The sequence below is a fragment of the Muscardinus avellanarius genome (genome assembly GCF_963383645.1).
Source record: "Muscardinus avellanarius genome assembly, chromosome: Y".
Lineage (NCBI taxonomy): Eukaryota > Metazoa > Chordata > Mammalia > Rodentia > Gliridae > Muscardinus > Muscardinus avellanarius.
This window is the reverse complement of record NC_137809.1, coordinates 7,211,840-7,234,437: the sequence shown is the minus strand read 5'-3', so window position 1 is coordinate 7,234,437 and position 22,598 is coordinate 7,211,840. Positions and strand designations below refer to the sequence as shown.

The window sequence follows — 22,598 nt, the reverse complement described above, 5'->3', positions numbered from 1 at the left end:
AGGCACTTGTGTGTAGAGGAAGAAGGCTGAGGGTGGCTGTAGAAGACATGTTCTGAAGATACAGTGAAGCTTCAGTGACATGCAGCACAGCCGTCTTGTCAGTGCCGCAGAGACATCACCTTCAGCAGGAAAAAGAATGCATGAAGTATCCATTGTAAAAATAGTCCTATGCCTCCTAGTCCCCTAGAGAAACTGAGAGCTCAGTTTGTGCACTCTTTTTCCCGGGAACCAGAAATACTGGCTTTTCAATACTGCATCACGTGCCTGCTCAAAGGACCTATTCTCTCCTGGCTTTCTACTTACTACCCAAGGTAGTGGTACAGAGCTTATGAGCCAGACAGAGGTCCTTGTCCTCCCTAATGACCTGGAAGGGAAAGTGAGAGAAAGGTCAACTTTCAGTCTCCATGTGCCAGCATCCAGTGAGCAAACCCAAAGGGAGTCAAAAGAACTGCTAGCACTCAGTAGCTTCTTTGCCATACTCCAGCAGCCAAACTCCACGCCCTCAAGTGTGAATGTCTCCCACCCAGGAGAGTTTATGAGGCAAGTGTCCATTCTAGGCAAGCTGGCAGAAGAACAGAGGTCCGATGCACGGCAGATGAGTGATCGTGAGAGAGTGTGTGGTGTGTGTGAGCAGGGCATGCGTGTAATGTATGTAACATATATACATTTATACTGCACGTCTCCCAACCTTCTGTCTCCGTAGAAGGGAGACGGGGGTGGGGAGAGGGAGGGAGTGGAGGGATAAAGAGACACGGAGAGCGCGTGTGCACGCGCCCATGCACGCACGCGGGCACACACACTGGCTTAAATGGCAGAGTCTCTTGAGGGCGATGCGGTAGCAGCTTCTGGTCCAGGGCCATCCCAAGGCTCTTTCAGTGGCACTGTAGAAAGACACGGATTGTGTCTGCAGGGACACCGGGAGGGGCCCTGGCTAGCATTCTGTTGCCCCTGAATGCCTGTACACATGCCCGGGAGTATGATGATTCTTGTTGACCCTTCATTCCTGAGTTTATGGAATGCTTTACTGCCTGACCACTTTCATTCCAAGGGTACTCAGGAGTCCCCCTGTGTGGGTGAAAGGTGGAGGAGACCAGCTCCAGCTCCAAGAAGGTATGACACTGAAACTAGAAAGTCCCAGGCCGAGTGAACTGGAGCCCCCTCATCCATTAGCCCTTTGGCCCAGCTGCCCTGGACTCATCTACACTGGGTTGGGCAAACACAGGGCCCCATTCCTGTGTCTACATGCTTGTGCTGCCGAGATCCTTACTAGTTTGTGCAGTGTCCTCTGGTCTGTCAGTTCTTTGGTCCAGCTTTCTCTGGGGTAAACATTGACGATTCTGGTAAACATCTCCCCGGGAATCCCATAGTGAACCGCGATGCTTAGCCAGCCGGCCCATGAGCTACTTCTGCTCTCCATCTCCCAAACGTGGAGGCCTCAGCAAGCCAGCTATCTGTGTTGGTGTTCCCCTTGGCCCACAAGGTACACAGGATAAAAGGTTGGAGGGGATGGTTTATAACAGTGGCCCATGAATCCGCAGGGCAAGCAATGCTGATGGAGGGAGTTAGATTTGAACTAAGGGAGAGGTAAGGCAACCTCACCTCTCACACACCACACATTCAGGTGCAACAATGGAAGGGCCAGTGTGGGAATCCGCCCTGTGGGAGGACCGTAAAGGGGGTCTCTGAATTAGCGTCCAGCTTTTCTCTGGTTGCCCTGTGAAGGGGTGAAATCGGAGTCCTCTGTGGCTTCCCTCAGCGACATCGCTGTTTGTCTTCTTTGCCTCTGTCTTCCTCATAGTAAAAGGATGCATCCAAGCTCTTACTTTTGAGAGCCAAGGGCTCGGAAAAACACCTTGGTTCACGGGCATCAAGGGGTTTCAGCTGGAGAAAAGGTGTGAGGTCACCGTCACCTGTCAACCTGCCCCACCCAGATGTTGGGTGAGAAAGTGAGAGTGGCTGCAGCAGGACACGCCCCCGAGACTGGCATGGCCAGAACAATGTTAAAATTTAAAATTAAATCGCCACTGAATTTTGAAATTGCGGGGCGGAGAAGACAGCAGAGGGAGAGAAATACAACACCCTAGTGAGTGAAAGTGACACGGCGACAGACTCAAGGAGAGAAAGTCAGCGAGGGAAAGAGAGAGGAAGAGGGTGACAAGTCGGGCAAACACAAATGCAGTATGACCACTGGAAGGGTGAGTCATTCTAACGCTTGACCTTCCTAGGGAGAAGACTTCCACAGAGGGATGGTTGTGCCCTGGCAGGAGGCCAAGTCTCCCAACACCTGCAGGGTGTTGGGCCAAGTCTCCCAGCAACCTGGGGAGGTGACTGCAGCCGTGCAGAATGAACCAGAGGCTATGTCGCTGGGTGCGGGAGGCAAGGTCAGTTGACAGCATGGACACTGACTTAACACCACATCCACACACTGTGCCTTTAGTGGGACCTGGCAGGAGGAAGACTGCCAGTGGGTCCCAGGTTTGGGCTCCACCAAGATCTCAGTAAGCTGCATCGGTCCGGGTGGTCCCCAGGACCCGCACTGGCCCTGGAGCCTACAGAGGGCAGCAACAGGCTCTGTGCCTCATGCGTGAACCCCAGTGTACACCTCCCTTCCCTGTAGCGCAGGTCTGAGGAGGAAGTGGGGGTGACAGAGTTTCCAGGCAGGCAGAGACACTTAGATGGGGTGAGGACACTTTTCAAGCTGCCCTCCCTTTCCAGTGTAGGAGGCAGCACCTTCCTCACAGCCTACACCAGAGGTAGGAGCGAGCCCACTGTGAGTTCACAGGTGACTACTTTGCGCATCAGCCCCACACAAGTTCCCCACCGCCCCCGCCCACAGGACATGTCTCCAGAAGATCCCTGCTGTTGTCCACCATGGGGGATCCTACCAACTGCTGTGGATGGCCCATAGCTGCCTGTGTCCCTCAAGAGGAACACCTAAGAGCTAAAAACACTGCTCTGCAACCTGTGTGGAGCAACTGAGAACAGCATTCAGAGCTGGTCCTCAGAGCCACCCTTTGGCAGTAGCGGTAGCGGTCTTGCACCCAGGTTCCTGGGGAGGAGGGCCATCGCCTCTCCAGGAAAGCCTGAAGGGCAGCCTGGTGCTGTGGGGGTTCAAGGCCAAGCAGTCAGGTACTTGCCACCACCTCAACTTCCAAGGGTCTGTGTGGTAGCATGGGGGGCCCCACCACTCCCCACAGTGTGCGGGGATGTTTGAAAGGGATCACCGAGATCACGGGGAGAATGTCGGCCGCGGAGCATCCCAGAGGGACCTGCAGAGGGTGGACACACCCTCGGCTAACCTGGAGAGGAATGTGTCTGGGCTTCCACAGCAATCTCCACCCGCACGCGAGCTGTAGCTGAGTAAACCCCTTACCGCGTGGCAGGTGTTTCCGGGACCGACCGGCTGCGTGCTCAGGAAGGAGCCTGCCAAATGTTTCTCGGGGCTAACATTTTGCCACTGCTCTCTCTGTCCCAGGGCTTGCCCTTAACACAGTTTGCTGCTGCTCTGTACCAGGAGAGGGACCCATCCCAGAGAAGGGTCTGGGCTGGGAGTGGCCATCTGGCAGGAGGAGACATCTTTGTTACCATAGGTCATGAGGAGAAACACCCTGGCGATGCTCATTCGGAACTGCACCAGTTAGGGCACTGCGTGCATCCAGTGTCGGCTGAGCTACAAATCTGAGGCCAGTCCACTTGGAGGTAAGGAGCAAGGGTAGTATTTGCCGGCCTGGGCAGCAAAGGGAGCGATAACCCACTGGGTTGTAAGCGACAGAGCTTGGCACAGGGTGCGTTTGATCTGTGCCCCCACCCTCCCTGTCTGTGCCTTCTGTGCCAGTGGCATGCAAAAGTACAGTCCCAGCACCACCCAGGAAGTTTCCAGGGGTCCACACCGCCCACGATGGGATGGAATCGGCTTCTTCTCGGAAACAGCCGCTCTGCCCAATTATCGACAACAGAGAGAAAGAAGTCTCCCCCACCCCACACCCACACCGGAAACAACCCAATCCACCCTGTCGTCAGTCTCCCCCTGCTTCAAAGATAGTGGCCCGCTTATAATTCCCTTTACAATTGCTGGGGCTGTCCGCCCGTCTGTGAAACTGACAGGATTCCCGTACCCCGGTGTGCACAGGGTGGGAGCAGAACCCAAGACGGGGAGAGAATCCACCGGGGGAAGGAAGGGGTGGAGATGGGCGCGGGGCCCAGTCCCTTTTTTCCATCCTCCAGGTTAAGCCGTCAGACTCTTACTAGGCAGACAGCCCATGGCTGCAGCACTTGTCTCAGGTGGTTTGGATTTATTCACACAATCTTCCACTACCAATCACCCAGGCATAGCAAGGCAGTTGGTAAGCTTTATTTCCCTCCCTCTGAAAATGTGACATGCAGGATATCTATCTCTTCCTTCTTGAGATACTTCGAAGTTCCTGGTGAAGGTCAAGGTCAGGTATATCCCAGAGATTCACGCCGGTCATCTGGAAGGCTGGAGTTCATGCATACGCCTACGCAAAGACAGGCACAAAACAAGCAAATGGACACACACACACGCGCGCGCACACGAGGAGACAGAAGATGTAAGGAACACTGTGTGTCTTTGCACCCTACCAGCGTTTGCATTCTGAAGCCCTCACCGGATATACCATCCCTCACCATTTGGTAGCGCTGACACCTCTCCCAAATGAAAATGATTCCCTTTACAACTGAGGGGGCTGTCCGCCCGTCTGTGAAACTGACAGGGTTCTTGGGACCATGCGGGGAAGCCTTGGAATGTGGCCACAGAAACGGGTGGCACAGGGTGACAGAGAGCCCCTCACGCATGGTCTGTACCCCGGTGTGCACAGGGTGAGAGAAGAACCCAGGAGAGGAGAAGGAAGGGGTTGTGGGGGTGGGCTCGGGAGTGAGTTATGGAAAAAGTATTCATAGCACCTTCAGCCCAGCCTCTTTCCCAGTACAGGGACATTCACCTTTCTCAAGAGGTAAGAGGAACCCCCACCCCGTCCTAAATACTCGGTGTCCTATGCAGTTGTTCAAAGGCCGAATTTTCCCACGGGTTGACAGGAACCAGTTAACAGGTTCCACAGCTGGATGCTCACCTGGCTCTGAAGCTCCATCCCCTCTCCGGGTGTTGTCTTTCCCAAGGTAGTAATGCAGGGGTTTGAGCCACAGGTCCTCAACGATGACCTGGGAGGGGAAGCAGGACAGGTTAGTTCATGACGCAGACCCCTTTCCCAGCAAAAGGGAAACCCACAAAGGTCACTGCTGAAGTGGCCCAGAGGGCCCCACCTCAGCAATCCTGTTGGAGTCTGGGCAGTTGTGGGCACACAGCCAGGTGAAGAAGGTCAGGCCCTCAGAGTCCTGAGAGCAGCTGGTCCCTGCACCCTCACAACCCGACAGAGGATGGATTGTGGTGGAACGAAAGGCCTCATATCCTGGAGGAATTGAAGAATGTCAGGCTACGGCTACGTCACCCTCTGTGCAGCCCACTTCACCCAGAGACAACCCCTGCTATCAGGAAGACCCTGCTTACCAGTGATGCTGAGTATATACTCCTTAATGAGCACTTCGTTCTGAAAGTAGGGGTTGTCCCGAAAGAAAAATATTATCCTGCAGGAGGCCTGGGGAAGGCTGAGTTCTTCCACCTGCCAGGCCATGAAAAAGGGCCAGGTGGAGTCTTGTCTAAGGTGTGCTGAGTGAACCTGCGCACTGGCTTGGATCAGCTGCCCCTCCCACCTTTCTCTCTGAACACCCCCCTCCCCCGAGCCTCTCCCCAGAGTAACTCCGGGACTGACCTCCAAACTCAACAGGTAGCCAAGTAAGTCTTCATCTTTATGGCTGATGATGGCTGACAGCTGGGGGTGGTGCACCAACTGCTATAGGTCAAGGAGCTAGGAGAAACGGAACCAGACGAGAGAGCGAGGAGAGTGTGGGGCAGGGAACCTCCCCGGAGGTGCGCAGGCATTCTACACTGGCCCACCCTGATGATGGGCCCTGCTGGCCTTTCCACATGCACCCTCGGGTCTGGGGTCTACAGGGCCTCCTGGGTGTATGCAAAACTGCCTGCCTGCACTGGCTTGGGGATGGGCTGCTAATGGAGGCTTCCTCAGCCCTACTTGATTTTTACATGCTACGCCATCCGTCCCAAAAGGAAGGATGTGTGTGTGTGTGTGTGTGTGTGTGTGTGTAAGAGAGAGAGAGAGAGAGAGAGAGAGAGAGAGAGAGAGAGAGAGAGGGAGGGAGGGAGGGAGCCCGCGCGCGCAGATGCAGGTGGCTCCCCCACTTCTAAGGCCTGGTGGCTGTGCCTAGCAGTCTGTTAGAGGGGGCTGCCCCACCCAAAAGAATTCCAGGAAAAGAATGCCTTCCAATGTTTGCAGAGTGAAGGGTCCTTTTTGAGCCCTACTTGCCTTTCCTTGCTGATCTTCTTCCCAGCTCTTACACCTGCCTCCTTTTGTGCTAACTACCGGGCCACATCTATGCAGTGTGTCCTCATTATTCCACCAGATTGGTCTCGGCCTTTTACTACCCCCCACCGATCCGCATGTCCCTGGCTCTCCCCTCCCACCTTCCCACAGCCCTGCTCCTTCTGGAGCTCCAGATCCCTTCCTCCTCTTCGCTGCCCCCTGAGCGAACACCGGTTAAGGATACCGCTGCAGCCCAGAAGCCGGGGATGCTCTGGATGACATCCCTTCTGCGGTCAAAGACCAATCTGCGGCTTCGCGCCACCTTTCTTCTTAGCCTTTCCAATGCACCTCTCGCCCGAGCGGTCACAAAGCTGAGCTCCAACTGCAGGATTTCCAGCCGCTCCATTTTGGGCCTGCGCTTTGATAGCTTCCGCCGGGTGGGTGCCGGTGCCTGGGGATCCTCCTGTTGCGGTGGGTCCTGAGTCTCTACCTCCACCTCCTCCATTACTTCCCACAGCCGCAGCACGACCTCCTCCCCGCTGGCCGCCCCCTCTCTGCAAGGGGAGGCCTCAGGGCGCAACACAACCTCCATGTCCACGGGGGACACACAGGCTTCCGCCCCCTCCCCCTCCCTGCCGCCAGCTACCCTCTGCTGCGCCCGGGCCCTGGGGGAAGCGGACCGTGGGGGCGGTTCCCCCGGAAACACAGGGGTCGCCACCGCCTCAAGGCCCCTGTGCAGACCCTGGAGCTGCGGGGCTGCCGGGGCCGCCCGGCCCTCCCCGCCCGCTCCCCTACTGGCCATGGCGCGCGTGGCCCCCGGCACCGACAGCGGTGGCGGGGACGACCCTCCGGACGCCGGCGTGTCTGCAGTGGGAGGGCTGCGGGCCTGGCGAGAGCGCTACCCTGCGCATGTGCGCAGGCGCCCCCTGGGGCGGGCGGGAAGCTCTGAAGGCCACCCGCGCGCGCACTCCCTCCGGCCCCGCCCCTCCACCCCCTCCCGCCACCGGGGGCGGTCCAACACGCAGCCCCGCCCTCCGCCTGTCAGTCAGAACCCAGCGCCCCAGACTGTGGGCATCGTGCCCCTGGGCCTCTGGGCCCGGCGGCCCTCGGCCCTTCCGTGCGTGCTATGGGACCCTGGGCAAGCCCCACTCCCTACTCAAGTGTCCGTGAGCTAGGTCACACAGTGAGCTGCCCGACCACCGCCCCCTATTGAGGGACCAGACCCTGAGGTGTCAGGAGAAACCCTGGCCCGGAGGACGAAGACCCCCACCCCCACCAGTGGCCAGGCTTACTCCTACAGCCCATGCCTTGTCCTCAGGTGTACGCACAGGAAAAACAACTCCCTCCTGTTTATTGCTCTCTCCCTGCTGGTGCACAAACATGGCACATGCTCCATTATGAGGTCGAATGCCCGCCTCCTCCCTCGGCACTGACACTGTCTCTCTCCAGTCTCCAGAAGCAGGGAGGCACTTCACATCACCCGCCAGCAAAGGTCCCACCGGATTCCTGGGGGGGGGGGGCGTGTGGATGATCCGCACACGGGGGTGGCAGCTTCCTCATGGAAACAGCACGTCTTCCTGTACCTGGCACACAGAGGTTCGAGAGGCACACATGAGCAATCAAACAGGCAGGTACCTTCACGGCTCTGAACGACAATTTGCCTATGAGTGTGTGTGAGAGAGACACAGAGCCAGAGGGAAAGAGGGGCAGGGACACACACGCACACGTACAGTGTGACGACGGTGAGTGTGTAGGTACAGCATAGCAAAGACCCGCGTGTGTCCTCTCATTAGTTCCCGCCCTGTCAGACTCTGTTGCCCCGAAGAGACCTCGTGAAGGTTTGCGCCTGCCACCTCAGCCCCCACCGCGCGCCCCCCCCCACCCACCCACCCAGCGGTCAGGAACCTTACTCCAGCTTCCTCGTACAACTACGGCATGAACCCCGCTGACCCACTAGACAAGGCTCAGAGCGCCACGCGCAGGCTCTAGCGAGGTGGACACGGAAAAGGAAAGATGGGAAATGGACACCTTCCGGGGGTCAGGGAGGGGGGAGTAGACGGGAGAGGAGAGGGGACGGGCTCCTGAGGGTGCTTAAGAAAGCCCTATCATGGAGACACCGGGAGGCTGCAGTGACGTGCAACGTCGCCCCTTGGTGGGCGGCCAGGGTCCGGTACTGCCACGTCCAGGAGGTCGGAGTCTCTCCACAGACTCTGCACTGACGGCTTTGCTTTGTGCGACCCTAATGCCTCCGAGCAACTGGAGCCTGTGTTTGCCCACAGGTGTCCCGGGAGGCGGCCACAGGAGCTCTTCCACCCCAGCCCCTTGGCTGCTCACCTGGCCTCCTCTGTCCTTGTGGGACGCCGGGATCCTACGCGCCAAGGTAGTAGTAGTGCAGGGGATTGAGCCACAGGTCCTCCATGATGACCTGGGAGCGGGAGGCGAGACAAAGCAGGTCAAGGTTCAGGCGCCAGGCCCCAGGCCCCAGCAGATTCAATTATGACAAGGTCAAGGAGGAGGCCCTGACCTCAGCAACCCTGTTTGAGCCTGGGCAGTTGAGAACAGACAGCCAGTCGAGGAAGGTCACGCAGCCGGGGTCCGGAAAGAAGCCGGCGGCTTCCCCGTCACCATCACAGTACCACTCGATGGCAGTCGAACTAGTGGCCCGACACCCTGCAGGGAATGAAGGGTGCCAGGATCCAGCCTGCTCCGTGGGTGCCCGCGACTGGACCTGAAGCCTCCCCTCCCACAGGAGGGCTCTGTCTCACCTGTGACGCTGAGCCGATACTTCTTAACGATGACCTTGTTGCGAAAGTAGGGGTTGGCCCGGAAGAAAAACAACAGTCTGCAGTGACTGCCAGGACGGCCCAGTTCTTCCACCTGCCAGGCCCCCAGGGAAAACCCAAGGCAGGTGTGCTGAGGGGAGCCTGTGTGCTGGGAGGGCCCAACCTCCCCTGCCAACTTCCCCCACCCTCTGCCCAGACCCAGGCCCAGGCCCGGGCTGACCTCCAAACGAAACATGTAGCCAAGCAAGTCTGCATCTTGGTGGCTGATGATGGCCGACAGCTGGGGGTGGTGCACAAACTGCCTTCGGTCAAGGAGGAGCTGGAGGCTACTGAGACGCTCACGAGTGCCCGAGGTGTGGGGCAGAGGGAGGTGCTGCAAGTGGGCCAGTTCTACCCTTCCCTCCTGGCTCCCAGACCCGCCTCTCTTGCCACAAGCCCCTTGGGGCCCAGGCTGCCCCTGGGTGTGTTCCAAGCTCGGCAGGGCTGCAGGGACTGGAGGAGGGCCTCTGAGCTCTGGGCTCTCCTGCGCCAGCCTCAGGCTGGGTGCCGCCGCCAAGGTGTCCTCCGTCCTGGTTTCCGGGCCCCAAGGAGGGTGGGGTGGGTTGGGGTGGGGCGTTTGGCCACGGTGGTCCACTGGGCCCTCCTGGACAGTCAGGAGGATGTCCTGACTGCTGAGGAGCAGGGGCGCCTGGCTGTGCCCTGTGTCCCGGGCTCAGCCTCTGCGGAGCGGGCACCTGGGGCAGACACCAGAATTGATCTGTCTGGCCCCTGTCAGGGAACACCTGTAGCTGGGACCCACCAAGGACAGGAGGAAGGCCACAGGCTGGTGGCGCTGGGAGCACAGCCGGGTTTTCTGGCCCCAGAAAGCCCTGGCAGTCTCCCCACACACCTCCGCCTTCGCCACGTTTCCTTTCGGGCCTGAAGCTCGCCGTGTGCTCTGCCTGTGCCGGCTGAGTCGTGTGGACCTCAGGTGCCACTCCCTGAACTCCCTCCCTTTCCTCGTTGCAGGGGCAAGGCCCATCCGGCCGCCTCTCTTCTCAAAAATCCTAGGGCAGTGGCCTCACTCCCTCTCTCGTCCTCGTCCTCGTGACCTAAGGTCCCAGGCACTCCCTCTCCGCCCCTGCCCGCCAGAGACCGCCCGATGCCCCGCTGGCGATTAGCGCAACTAAGGATACCGCTTTGGCCCAGAAGGCGGGGATGCGCCGGATGATGGCCCTCCTGCGATGAAGGCGGGGCCCGCGTGTCTGCGCTACCTCGGTCATCAGACTTGCGTAGGTCCTGCTGGCGCGGGCATCGATGGCTCTGAGCTTAGACTCCAGGAGCTGCAGCTCCTCCACTGGGGAGAGGCCCGTAGGGGAGCCCCGCCTCATCTGTGCCTGGGCGTTTCCCTCACACTGGTCGGAATCCGAGTCCTCGCCCTCTTCCTCGGGGTCCTGGGTCTCTACCTCCATCACCTCCATCACTTCCCCCATCTGCAGCACCGCCGCCTCCTCCTCCCCCGGCGCCCGCACCTCCCCTGGGAAAGCGGAGGCCGTGGGGAGCTGCAGAGCCTTCGCAGGGGACACCCAGGCCTCCTCCCCCAGGCCGACAGCTACCCTCGGCTGCACCCGGGCACTGGGGGCTCTGGGCTCTGGGCTCCGCTGCCTGGCAGGCGCAGGCGCAGCGCCCTCCCGAGGGGCCGCTCCCAGGCCGACGAGCGGCGGGCCTCCCAGGGCCGCCCAGCCCTCCCCGTCCACCCCCGCACTGGCCATGGGGCCCTGGCCTTCAGCTGGATCCAGGAGGGCACGCGGGAAGGCGTCTAGCCTGTCTACAGAAGGACCGCTGAGGGCAGGCGGAGGACGACTTCCGCTTCCGGAGAGTCGGGTGTTGTGCGCATGTGTGCCCCAGTGGCCTCGGGAGAGGCGGGGTGGCCGGGAGGGAGGGCTCCTACAGCCTCGCGCATCTGCTAGCGCCCAGTCAGAGGGACCCCGGCGAGGCCTTTGCGGGCACAGCCCCGCACCTGGCCTGTCAAAAGTCAGTTCAGGCCGGGCGCGGCGGCGCACGCGCGTAATCCCCGCGCTTGGGAGGCTGAGACCGGAGGATCGCGCAGGTTCGAAGCCGGCCTCGGCTGCTGAGGGAGGCTCTCTGCGACTTAGTGAGACCCTGCTTCCAAATAAAGTATAAAATAGGTCTGGGAGTGTAGCCCGGAGGTAGAAAGCCTCTGGGTCCCACCCCCAGGACCACAGAGAACAAACAAACAAAGGTCAGTTCAGGGGGACTCAGCCCACCTTGGGTCGCCTGTCCAGACGGTCGGCAGGACGCGGGCCGTGGGGGGCTTGCCAGTGCCCAGCCCAGACCCCCACTCACCGCGCCCAGGTATCCCCGGCCTTTTTATTTTAGTACTTGTCTTGTTATCCTGGAGCAGCCTGTAGGTGGAGGACCCTCGGTGCGGCCAGGCAGACCTGTCCCCCGACACGGTCAGTTGTCCTTGGGGAAAGCCTCTAAGAAATGAGCTGCCCGTTTCGCTAGCCTCTTTGCCCAAGCGCAGAAGGAATGCTGGCAACGAGGCTGCCAACCACCCGCCCTCCCCCAAGTAGTTCTCGAGAAACTCACACTCCCGGTGTCCCCGCTGCGGTGCGGTGAAAGGATGCAGGTCGACGGAATGCTTGGCTCTGGGTGAACTACTGCAGTCCATCAACTGTGCGTGGCCTCACTCCTCCTAGCCTCGGCCACGGAAGGGCTCGGCGTGGGCCCATGCGCGCTGCTTCTCCGGCATTTGCAGCCTGGCATCCACGCCTTCCCACAGGACCTGTGACGGGAATGGCGCTGGGTCAGGTGTGGGCTGGGATGGAGGCAGTGGATGAGTGTGCATGTGACAGGAGGCCCAGAGACTTGCAGCAGATCCAGTTGCCCCCTCTCCTAGGTGTGAAGGCCTAACTTTAATCGGTGCCTATGGCAGAAGTCTCGGCTCCAGGCAGGCTGCAAGGGGAAAATCAGGTGGCTCTTAGATTGGGTTGGCAGGAGGATTGGACCTCTGGATTTTTGTGCAGGCGGTAGTCTTTAGCATTAGCTCTCTTGGCCTTTTCTTGGACTCCTCCGTTTTCCTAACTGTGAGCCAGCAAGGAGACTGTCACCACCACAGGGCACCTGGGAGGCGCACTCAACTTGGTCTTAGTTAGGTTGCCCTTTTCCATGCACAGCACATGGAAGGAGAAGTGTGGAGGGTCGGGACAGAAAACGAATAGGAGTATTGTCCCATTTCAGGATGCCTTTTGCTCAAATCAGGGATCCAACCCATGCTTCTTCTTGCTTTTCAGAACAAAGGAGGTAGCCATTCAAGAGGACCAGGCTGCAGTCCGAAAAGGTGAGCCAGTTTTGGAATGTGATCTGAATCATTCCAGCCTGGTTAGTCCATCGGTTATGCTGTTTGGGATATGGTTGGTTAGCACAAAGGCTGGCCTTGGGAGGTTTTGTGCCTGAGGTCTGGACCATGTGCCACTGTCCTCGGCAGGCCTGCAGAAGGGCACATTGCGTGAGGCACACGGTGCAGTGTGCAGATTTTTTTTTTTTTTTTTTTTTTTTTTTTTTTTTTTTTTTTTTAGTCTAGCAAACCAAGACCCACCCGTAAGCATTTCCCCATCCATCTCACCAAATACAGAGGAAGGTTGTTGGATTTCAGTCAGGGCTATGGGCCTAACCTCCTTTTTCCCCTTTTGTGGCCTAGCCCAAGGACAGTGGTAAAACCAACAGGTTTTGTTGTTGGTCATGGTGATTATTGGTGCTTGCTTGCTTGCTTGTGTAGAAGGGTAGGTGAGCCCCTATTAATCAGGGTTTATGTTATGGACCAAATTTATTCATGGTCATATTCAGATCAGAGAAAAGTTCAGGAGGTGCCCAAAGAGAGCATGCTACTGGAGCTTATTTGTGTATCTACCCATGTCTTGTATTGGAATTCAGTGTGCATGCACATACATGCTTGGTATGTATTGCTTGGTACCCCCAAACATATGTGATCGTATGCCCATCCACACAGTCACTCGCCCACACATACCCAGCATGTCATTCTATCTAGGGTATTTACTTGCTTGTGGTGGTCTTGTGTTTGTATGAATAGCAACCCAGAGAAGTAAGACTTTGCTTTTGCTGATGTGGACCAAATGTGGACTGCTCTGACGATACAAAATTTCATGTGGTGTACTAGACATTTGGCAGTATATGAACATGTATATTTCCGCATTCTATGAGAAGTGCAAGAGAGACAGAAGTGTTCAGATTGGTGGACCTCCACAACTTAGTGAGACCCTGTTTCAAATAAAAAAGTAGGGCTGGGGGTGTAGCTCAGAGCTAGAATGCCCCTGGGTTCCATCCCCTGTCCGTCCGTCCGTCCGTCTGTCTGTCTGACACACACACACACACACACACACACACACACACACACACACACAATTACTTTTTGCATGTTTGATAATAGTATAATTCTTGTCTTTATTGTTGTACTCAGGTTTCTTTCTTCATGATATATCAATCACATATATGTCCACAATTTCAAACTCCTCCTTTGTGCTGTGTGTCACTCTTCTGTGTATCATTATTTCACAATAAAATATTTTGCAGAGTTTACCTTTTGGGGGGGGATTTTTCTCTTTTCGTTTATGTGTTTTGTGCTTCATTTCTTATTTTTATTTTGTCATATATTTTATGTATTTAGTTATTTATATGTAGTTTTCTATCTTTTGTACATTTTGTCAGGTCTTCATTGAAATCGAGTAATTTTATTATTTCTTTTTTTTAAACAGTGGGTTTAATTTTTGACTGATTGGTTGATTGATTGATTGATTTTTGGTGGTACTTGGGGTTCCTGGAAACCCTTCTACCTCCGCGCTACAATCCCAGACCTATTTTATATTTTTATTTGGAAACAGGGTCTCTTAAACCAGCGAGATCCTCCTGTCTCCACCTCCCAAGCGCGGGGATTACAAGCGTGCACCACCTCGCCCGGAAAAATCAAGTATATTTTTAAAAATGTTTCCAGGCTGGGCATTGTGGCATATGCTTGTAAGTCTAATACTTTTTGTGTGTGTGTGTGTGGTACTGGGGATCCTGGAAGCCCTTCTACCTTCGGGCTACACTCCCAGACCTATTTTTTATACTTTTTTTATTTGGAAACAGGGCTTCGAACCTGCGCGATCCTCCTGTCTCTGCCTCCCAAGCTCGGGGATTACAAGCGTGCACCACCACGCCCGGCTGTAAGTCTAATACTTTGGAGGCTGAGACAGGAAGATCACAGGCTCGAGAGTGGCCTCAGCAACTCAGCCAGACCCTGTTTCAAAATAAAAAACAAAATCAGTATGGGGGTATATCTTGGAAGTAGACTGCCCTCAAGTTCAATCCCTACTACCACTCAAAAAATTATTTTCTAAGCCAGGTGTGTGGTACACGCATGTAATCCCAGCATTTGGGAGGCTGAGAAGGAGGAGCGTGGTTCGCAGACAGCCTCACTACTTAGTGAGCCCCTTTGCAACCCAGGGAGCCCTGTTTCAAATAAAGACTAGAAAATAGGGCTGGGGGTGTAGCTCAGAGGTAGAATGCCCCTGGGTTCTATACCCAGCACTGCAAAAAATTAAACTGTATTTGTGTATATTGTCATTCCCTAGTATATGTAGTTAACATTGTCACCCTATCAAGTATTGAGTTGATAGAAAAATAAATACATTTATATTCAACAGATACATAGTGCGTTCAACTTCTTGTATAATATGCACTTTTTAAATTATTCAAATATATTGCCGGGCGTGGTGGCGCACGCTTGTAATCCCCGCGCTTGGGAGGCAGAGACAGGAGGATCGCGCAGGTTCGAAGCCAGCCGCGCGCGCTGGCTTAGGAGATCCTGTTTCCAAATGAAAATGTAAAAATAGGTCTGGGAGTGTAGCCCGGAGGTAAAAGGGCTTCCAGGAACCCCAGTACCACCAAAAAAATAAAAAATAAAAAATAAATAAATAAATAAATAAATTATTCACATATAACAAAGTGAAAGGTACTCTTTAGCATAAGATAGTTATTGTGGAGGGAAATACTATTTATTAAAGGAAGATATAGGTATTATATCCTAACGGTCATAACGCAGTAATTTCTCTTTCTTGTGTGTTGTCTTATTTATTATAATATGAACAGATTTTTAGCAATATTTACTCCAGGCTTAGACTACAGAAAAATCTGGGCTGTAATAATCATTATTAAAGAAAGTGGCAGTATGGTTGGCTCTTTAAGGATACTAGAGGACTTGGGCTTCTCCACCCAAGGCATGAGTTCCTGGTTTAGGGGATTTCCTGTTTTTGCTGATGTGGATAAGATCCAGGAGATGTGTGAGTTCAAGACGGTTCCTAGGGCTTTGAGACTGGTGATTCCTATTTGTGTCCATTTGCCATTACCAGATACTGGTCTGCACATAACAGCACTGCCTGGACTCACTGGCTCCTGTGAAGACAAGCACAGAATTAGAAATAAATCTTTATACCAACTTCTTATATAACCTTGGATTCCGTAGTGAGGGAAATAACAAAACAAAAAAACAGGGAGTTTTAAAAAACAAAAACAAAACGGTAGGCAGGTACATAACTATATCATCCTTATTACCAAATTATATTATACCATGTACTAGAACAAATAAAATATTTGAGGTTTAAAGTATAAAGTTGCCTTTTACAACAGGGGGATATAAAACACTTGAATTTAGCCAGCCGTAAGAAGAAAGATAGTATTATTAAGGATATAGATTATATAAAATGCTTATCCTTTTTTGAGGATACCAACTCAACTTTTCAGTGTGGACAGAGAATAATAAAATTTGTCAGATATGTTAAAAACAACATATTAAAGTTTTAAGTAGTAGGAATACACCACACACACACACACACACACACACACACACACACGCGCGCGCGCACACGGGAGAGAGGAAGCATGCCTCTGTGTATGGAGGTAAGCACAGTATTATCATCATTTAATTGTTATCATTTAAGGACAAGTGATTTGCCATGTTACATAAGGAAAAGCTTTTATGTCTATCACGCTAAAAGAAAAAAGAGGAAAGAAAATAACTGATCTGCTCACCATACTTGTGTCGGGGCCTTTGGCAAGAATCATGAAGCAAAGGATAGAACTACCTATGTCAGGGTAGAGGTAAGAACAGCGTGAAGGTCCCATCACCTGAATCTGTAACATTTCTGGATTCTCATCTGTCTCTCCTAGGAAACAGAAGGGATATGAAAATCCTAGAGTACAAATGTTATATTGAAACAGCTAACATTAAACTATACCATGATCTGTTCGGGTGTGGTGGCGCACACTTGTTATCCCAGTACTTGGGAGGCTGAGACAGAAGGATCAGGGTTAGCAGACAGCCTCAGCTGGCCCTCCACAACTTAGTGAGACCCTGTTTCAAAAAAAGAATGAAAAATAGGGCTGAGGGTATAACGTGGAGGTAGAATGCACCTAAATTCAATCCCCAGTAGTGCCACAGGAAAAATAAAAATAAAAACTATGATTTGTATCAACAATCATATTTATATCCAATTTATAATGGCCGGCAATTGTATTTCATCTTAACCATTAGTATCTTATCCCCCAGATTTATTCTGTATATTTTAAATTATGGAATAATTAAAAATAAATATAATAAATTATAATTAAAATAAGTTTTAAAATTTAATAATTTAATTTCATCAATCTAAAATTGTGTGTGTGTGTGTGTGTGTGTGTGTGTGTGTGTGTGTGTGTGTGTGTTTGTGGTACTGGGAATTGAACACAGAGGCAATCTACTTCTCAGCTAAGCCCTTAGCCCTATTTTTTTTATTTGAAAACAGGGTGGCACTAGGTTGATGAGTCTCACTGCTTGCTCAGACTGTCCTTGGACCTGGGATCCTCCTGTCTCAGCCCCCTCCAATTACTGGTATTATAAGCATGAGCCTTTAGGCTCGGCTTTAATTTTTTTTTTTAATTTACTTGTGCTTGAACCAAGGGGTGTTCTAATGTTGAGATATATCCCAGCTCCTTAATTTATTTTTATTTTTATTTTTTTGAAGATTTAAAGAAGTTTATTAGAAAGATAGAAATACAGAGGATAGGTACAGCTCCATACCAGACTGGCATGGAGGGGTGACTCGAATAAATTCACCTTAATTTTTTTATTTTGAAATAGGTCTGACTGAGCTAATATACACTGGCCTTGCACCTGTGAACCTCCTGTTTAAGCCTCCCAAGTAGTGGAATTACAGGCATATGCTACCAGGCCCAGCTCCTTTTCAAATCCTTACTAACTTTTTCTTAACAAGTTTAATTATTTTATTTAAATTTTTATTGTATTTTTTTGTTAGTAGGGATTGAATCCAAGGACAGTCTAATTCTAAGGTACAACCCCGGCCTTATTTTGTTTTTTAACTTGAAACAGGATCTCCCTCAATTGCCGAGAGTCTTGCTACATTGCTGAGGCTGTCCTTGAACTTGTGATCCTCCTGTCTCAGATTTACAAGTACTGGGATTATACATGCTTGCCATACATGACTTAATTACATTTTCAGTGCCACTTCTTCAAAATTAAGAAGTCTATTTGGGTGGAGGCGAAAGGTATTCTATCTTTAAGCTGTAGCCCCAGTGTGATTTTTGTACATTTTAGTTGGAAACAGACTTGCTAAGTTGCCAAGTCTGACTTTGAGCCTTTGATCTTCCTAGTTTGGCCTCCCAATTTCTTACTGAGAATACAAGTGTATTGTGCCACCATGCCTGGAAGAGAAGGCTATTTTTAAATTCTATTATTTATTCTTTCTTTCTTTTTTTTTTTTTTGGTACTAGGATTGAACCCAAGGGCATTCTACCTCCAAGCTACATCCCCAAGCCTTTTATTTTGTTGTTGTTGATTTATTTATTTATTTTATTGATTGATTGATTGATTGATTTTATTTTTTTTGGTGGTACTGGGGATGAAACCCAGGGGCCTTCTACTTCCGGGCTACACTCCCAGACCTATTTTATATTTTTTATTTGGAAACAGGGTCTCTTAAACCAGCAGAGGCTGGCTTTGAACCTTCCCCGATCCTCTGTCTCCGCCTCCCAAGCGCGGGGATTACAAGCATGTGCCACCACGTGCTTTGAAAAAGTTGTCGTCGTTTTGAAAAAGTCTTCTTTGGGGGAGGAAATGGGGTGGGAATGGGTAGGGGGCTAAATGGGCGATGTGTACATGTAGGTCTACACAAGTCTTTTACCCCACTATGGTGTATGAATATAATGCACCAATAAAAAATTTGAAAAAAGAAATAATAGAGTCTCTTGTCTGGTTGCTGAGAGTCTCGCTAATATTGCTGAGGCTGTCCTTGAACCTGCAATCTTACTGGGATTACAGGTGTGCCCAGCTAAGAAGTCTATTTTGATTTGTAAAATTTCACGTTTCAATTTAAATACCTTTATTTTCCTAATGATCTCAAAATAAAGTAATTTTTCCTTGTTTCACGGTTATAAGTAGGAGGTACATCATCTCTATCTAGTTTATACATTTTGCCCATAGAAAAACCCTTCTATTACTATTTTACGTCTTAAATCCTGTGTAATCATCACCAAAACAATTCTTGTGTGTGTGTGGTACTGGGGATAGAACCCAGGGGCATTCTACCTCAGAGACACCCCCAGTCCTATTTTATTTTATTTTATTTTATTTTATTATTATTATTATTTTTTTTTTTTTTTTGCAGGTCTGGGGATGTCACCCAGGGGCATTTTACCTCCGAGCTATAGCTCCAGCCCTTTTTAAAAATGCTTTATTTTGATACCTGGTATCACTGAGTTGCAGAGGGCCTCACAAGTAGCTGAGGCTGGCCAGGAACCCAGATCCTCCTGTCTCAGCCTCACAAATTCTGGGATTACAAGAGTGCAAACCACACACCACTCTTTCTTTCCTTGATTCTTTGTTACCTTTCTTTATTTCTCCCTTTCTTTCCTCCTTTCTTTCCTTCTTTCTTTCATTACTTACTTACTTACTTACTTATTTATTTTTGCAGGTCTGGGGATGGAAGCAGGGACACTCAACCTCCGAGCACTTGTGCCCAATTTTGGCCCAGGCTGAATGAATTCACTTTCTGTGTCGAGGCCAAGAAAGCTATGGGGGAGGCTGGCTGTAAGGTGACAAACTGAGGGGATATGACAGGCAGTGAGAAAAGGGATATCCTTTAACACAAAAAGTCACCTCCCGGAATCCTTCAATTATCAATTGATATTCTTTTCTTGCTTTCTTACAGGGTGACCTGGGGGCACCTCTTGTGTGCCATCTACAACAAAAGGACACATGGGTGCAGGTGGGAATCTTGAGTCACATTGATGAACATTGCACAAAGCCCTACATCTTCAGCCAAGTGAGCCCTTTCATTTTCTGGCTCCAGTGAGTTACACGGCCGAGTCATGCACCCTGGTCCCAGGAAGGCCCCATGACTACCCCCGTCTCCCTTTCAGTCTCTACCTCTAGGAATAACTCAGCATTTACCTCCACTACCGCTTCTGTTCGTCCACACTTCATCTCTCTACCACAGCCTCAGAGTAAGGGCCAAAAATATGGGAGTAAGGGAGGTATGAGAAGGAAATGAAGAGGAGAATGGAAATGGAAAAGAAGGAAGGAGGGGGATGGAAGACTTTTCCTAAGAAATACAGGCATTGTTCAATTTACCAAATAGTAGATATCACTTACTGCATAGTTTACAAAAGCATTTCATCTTAGCATATTGTTTAACTTTTAACTTTCATAATATTCCTATATAATATGATGGCAATTGTTATTATAATTAATTTCTTTGAGAGCCAGAAAAGTAGAATTTTTCAGATTCATAGGTGCCAGGAGGGGTGGTGCACACTTGTAATCCCAACATTCAGGAGGCAGAGACAAGATGATTCTGGTTGGCAGACAGCCTCAGCTATTTAGTGAGGCCCTCCATTACTTACTGAGACCCTATTTCAAATAAAGAATAAAAATTAGGGCAAGGGGTGTAGCTAGAGGGTAGTATGCCCCTGGGTTCCATCCCCAGAACCTCATAAAACAAAAAAATTTAAAAATAAAAAACAAAATATAGAACTGGGGGTGAAGCTTGGAGGTAGAACACCCCTGGGTTCCATTACAGGTGCCAACAGAAAAAAAAAAAAAAAAGAAGAGTAGGGCTAAAAGACTTAAACACCTTATTTAAATATCTTATATTTCTAACAAATTAGGCAGTGTGTGTGTGTGTGTGTGTGTGTGTGTGTGAGTATTTTGTTGGTAAATTATATTTTGTAGTTTCTTGTTTGCCCAATTAATATTATATTGTTCCTATCATTTTCCGTTTGTGCCTTTTCTTGTGTGTGTGGTACTGGGGTTCCTGGAAACCCTTCTACCTCCAGGCTACACTCCCAGACCTATTTTATACTTTTTAAATATGGAAACAAGTCTCTTAAGCCAGCGAGGCTGGCTTGGAACCTGCGTGATCCTCCTGTCTCTGCCTCCCAAGCATGGGGATTACAAGCGTGCACCACCACGCCCGGTAAACACTTTTATTTCTATGGAAGTCCATTTCAGTCTCATGTACTACAGTTATTCTCTGTTGCCATTTTGAAGGGGGAGAGAGTTTGATGATGGGGCACAAAGTAAGAATTCCCTGGGTATTGCAGAGAGGCGGTGGCACTTTTTTTTTTTTTTTATACCCAAGGCATCCTTTGGAGATACACCCCCAGCCGTATTTTTTGTTCTTTATACTTGAAGCAGAGTCTGACCAACTTGTGGAGGGCCTACATAGCTGAAGCTAGCCTGGAACTTGTGATCCTCCTATCTTGGCCTCCCAAGTACGGGAATTACAAGTGAACAACCACCACGCCCAGGTATTGTTGGCGATTTTTTTTTCTTCTTTGGAGAAGAGTTTATTCAGTTTGGTTGCCCATTTCTGACTGGGTTATCTTGAATTACTGTACTTCTTTTTGTACCAGTATTGGGAAGTATTTACAATTTTTAAAAATATATCTTTGGTAGTAAAAGAAGCCAGGGGCGTCCAGAAAAAGGCTGCAGAACTCCAGGCGCCAAGGGTGATAAACTTAGAGAATAGAAGCCTACGTCCTTTTCACATTTCTAAAGAAAGGTGAACTTCCTCAAGGATGTGGGGAAAATTCCAAATTCCAGAAAAGCAATTTAACACATTTCAGAGTGTAACAAAAGGGATGGGAGCCTGGGTTAAAGATAGGGTAGGATATCTACGTATCAAATAACCTGTCCCAGATCTGGTTGGGCTGGCTATAAGAATACGCTGTGTTCAGGAATCTTTGATGACTCATACCAGGTCATCCCACTTTGTCACTTTGTGGCATAGTGCTTTACTCTAAGTTCTACCTTTCCCTCTGTCTAATGGGGCCCTAAGAGTTACAACCTGAATTTTTATCTTTGTAATAATATTTTTATAATAATAAACTCCTTTAAATCCTCAGCAAGAGGCTGGGCTATTGCTATCCTTGGCTCGTCACAAGAACCTGCAGTTTTATGGGAATTGTTTCCAGTAACCTAACAAGGTTCACCAGAGACATTTCCCCCAAATGGTAAACCAACATCTCAAACCGAAACACTTTTATTTTTTCTTCCTCTTCCTCTTCCTCTTCTTCTCCTTCTCCTTCTTTTCTTCTTTTTTTGTTGGTACTGGGGTTCCTGGAAACCCTCCTACCTCCAGGTTACACTCCCAGACCTATTTTTTATACTTTTTTCATGTGGAAACAGAGTCTCTTAAGCCAGCGAGGCTGGCTTGGCACCTGCGCGATCCTCCTGTCTCTGCCTCCCAAGCACGGGGATTACAAGCGTATGCCACCACGCACAGTAAACACTTTTATTTTATAAAAGTCTATTTCAGTCTTGTGTACTACTGTTATTCCCTGTTGCCATACCTAAAGTATGATGTTTTTCAAACAAAGGTAGCCATATCACTTCTTTGCTTATATCCTCTAACGTGTTTTCATACAGAAATCTCAAAGCTATACTGGAGATCTTAGTTACACTTCCAGTTTATCTGTATTTCTTCCTCCTTTTATAAAGATGTTCTTCAAAATTTTTCTTTATACATGTACTAATCATCATTGCTTCAACTTTCAAATATTTGAGGAACTAAAAATCTCATTTTGTTCAATAAATATGAAGCTTTACTGCTTCAAATATGAATTGTCTATTAAGTATATGTGCTTGATATCTAACTAAGATATAAGTTTAGTAAACTCATCCCACTTTTTCCTGAGTTTCAAACCAGAATTTCCTGCTCAATATGTAAAGTTAGTAGCTAACTAAAGCTTTAAGTTTAGTTAACTCAGTCCCCTCTTGTTCAGATATAAAGGGCTTATCTCCAAGATCTTCATTCATTTATCTAATATTTTCAGATGAAAGTATTCCCTTTCATTGCCTAACTGCACT

At 50.6% G+C, this 22,598-nt stretch overlaps 1 protein-coding gene across 1 annotated transcript; it reads right to left on the bottom strand.

Annotated features, from left to right (window-relative positions):
- Positions 1–2,798: 2,798 nt before the first annotated feature.
- On the bottom strand, positions 2,799–7,194 carry LOC308279526 (testis-specific Y-encoded protein 10-like; the record flags this gene model as incomplete). Its single annotated transcript, XM_080719652.1, has 7 exons — positions 2,799–2,912; positions 3,012–3,101; positions 5,002–5,175; positions 5,278–5,423; positions 5,522–5,633; positions 5,784–5,864; positions 6,562–7,194. 7 exons carry the CDS (start codon positions 7,192–7,194, stop codon positions 2,799–2,801), a joined length of 1,350 nt encoding a protein of 449 aa, XP_080575778.1.
- Positions 7,195–22,598: the final 15,404 nt, after the last annotated feature.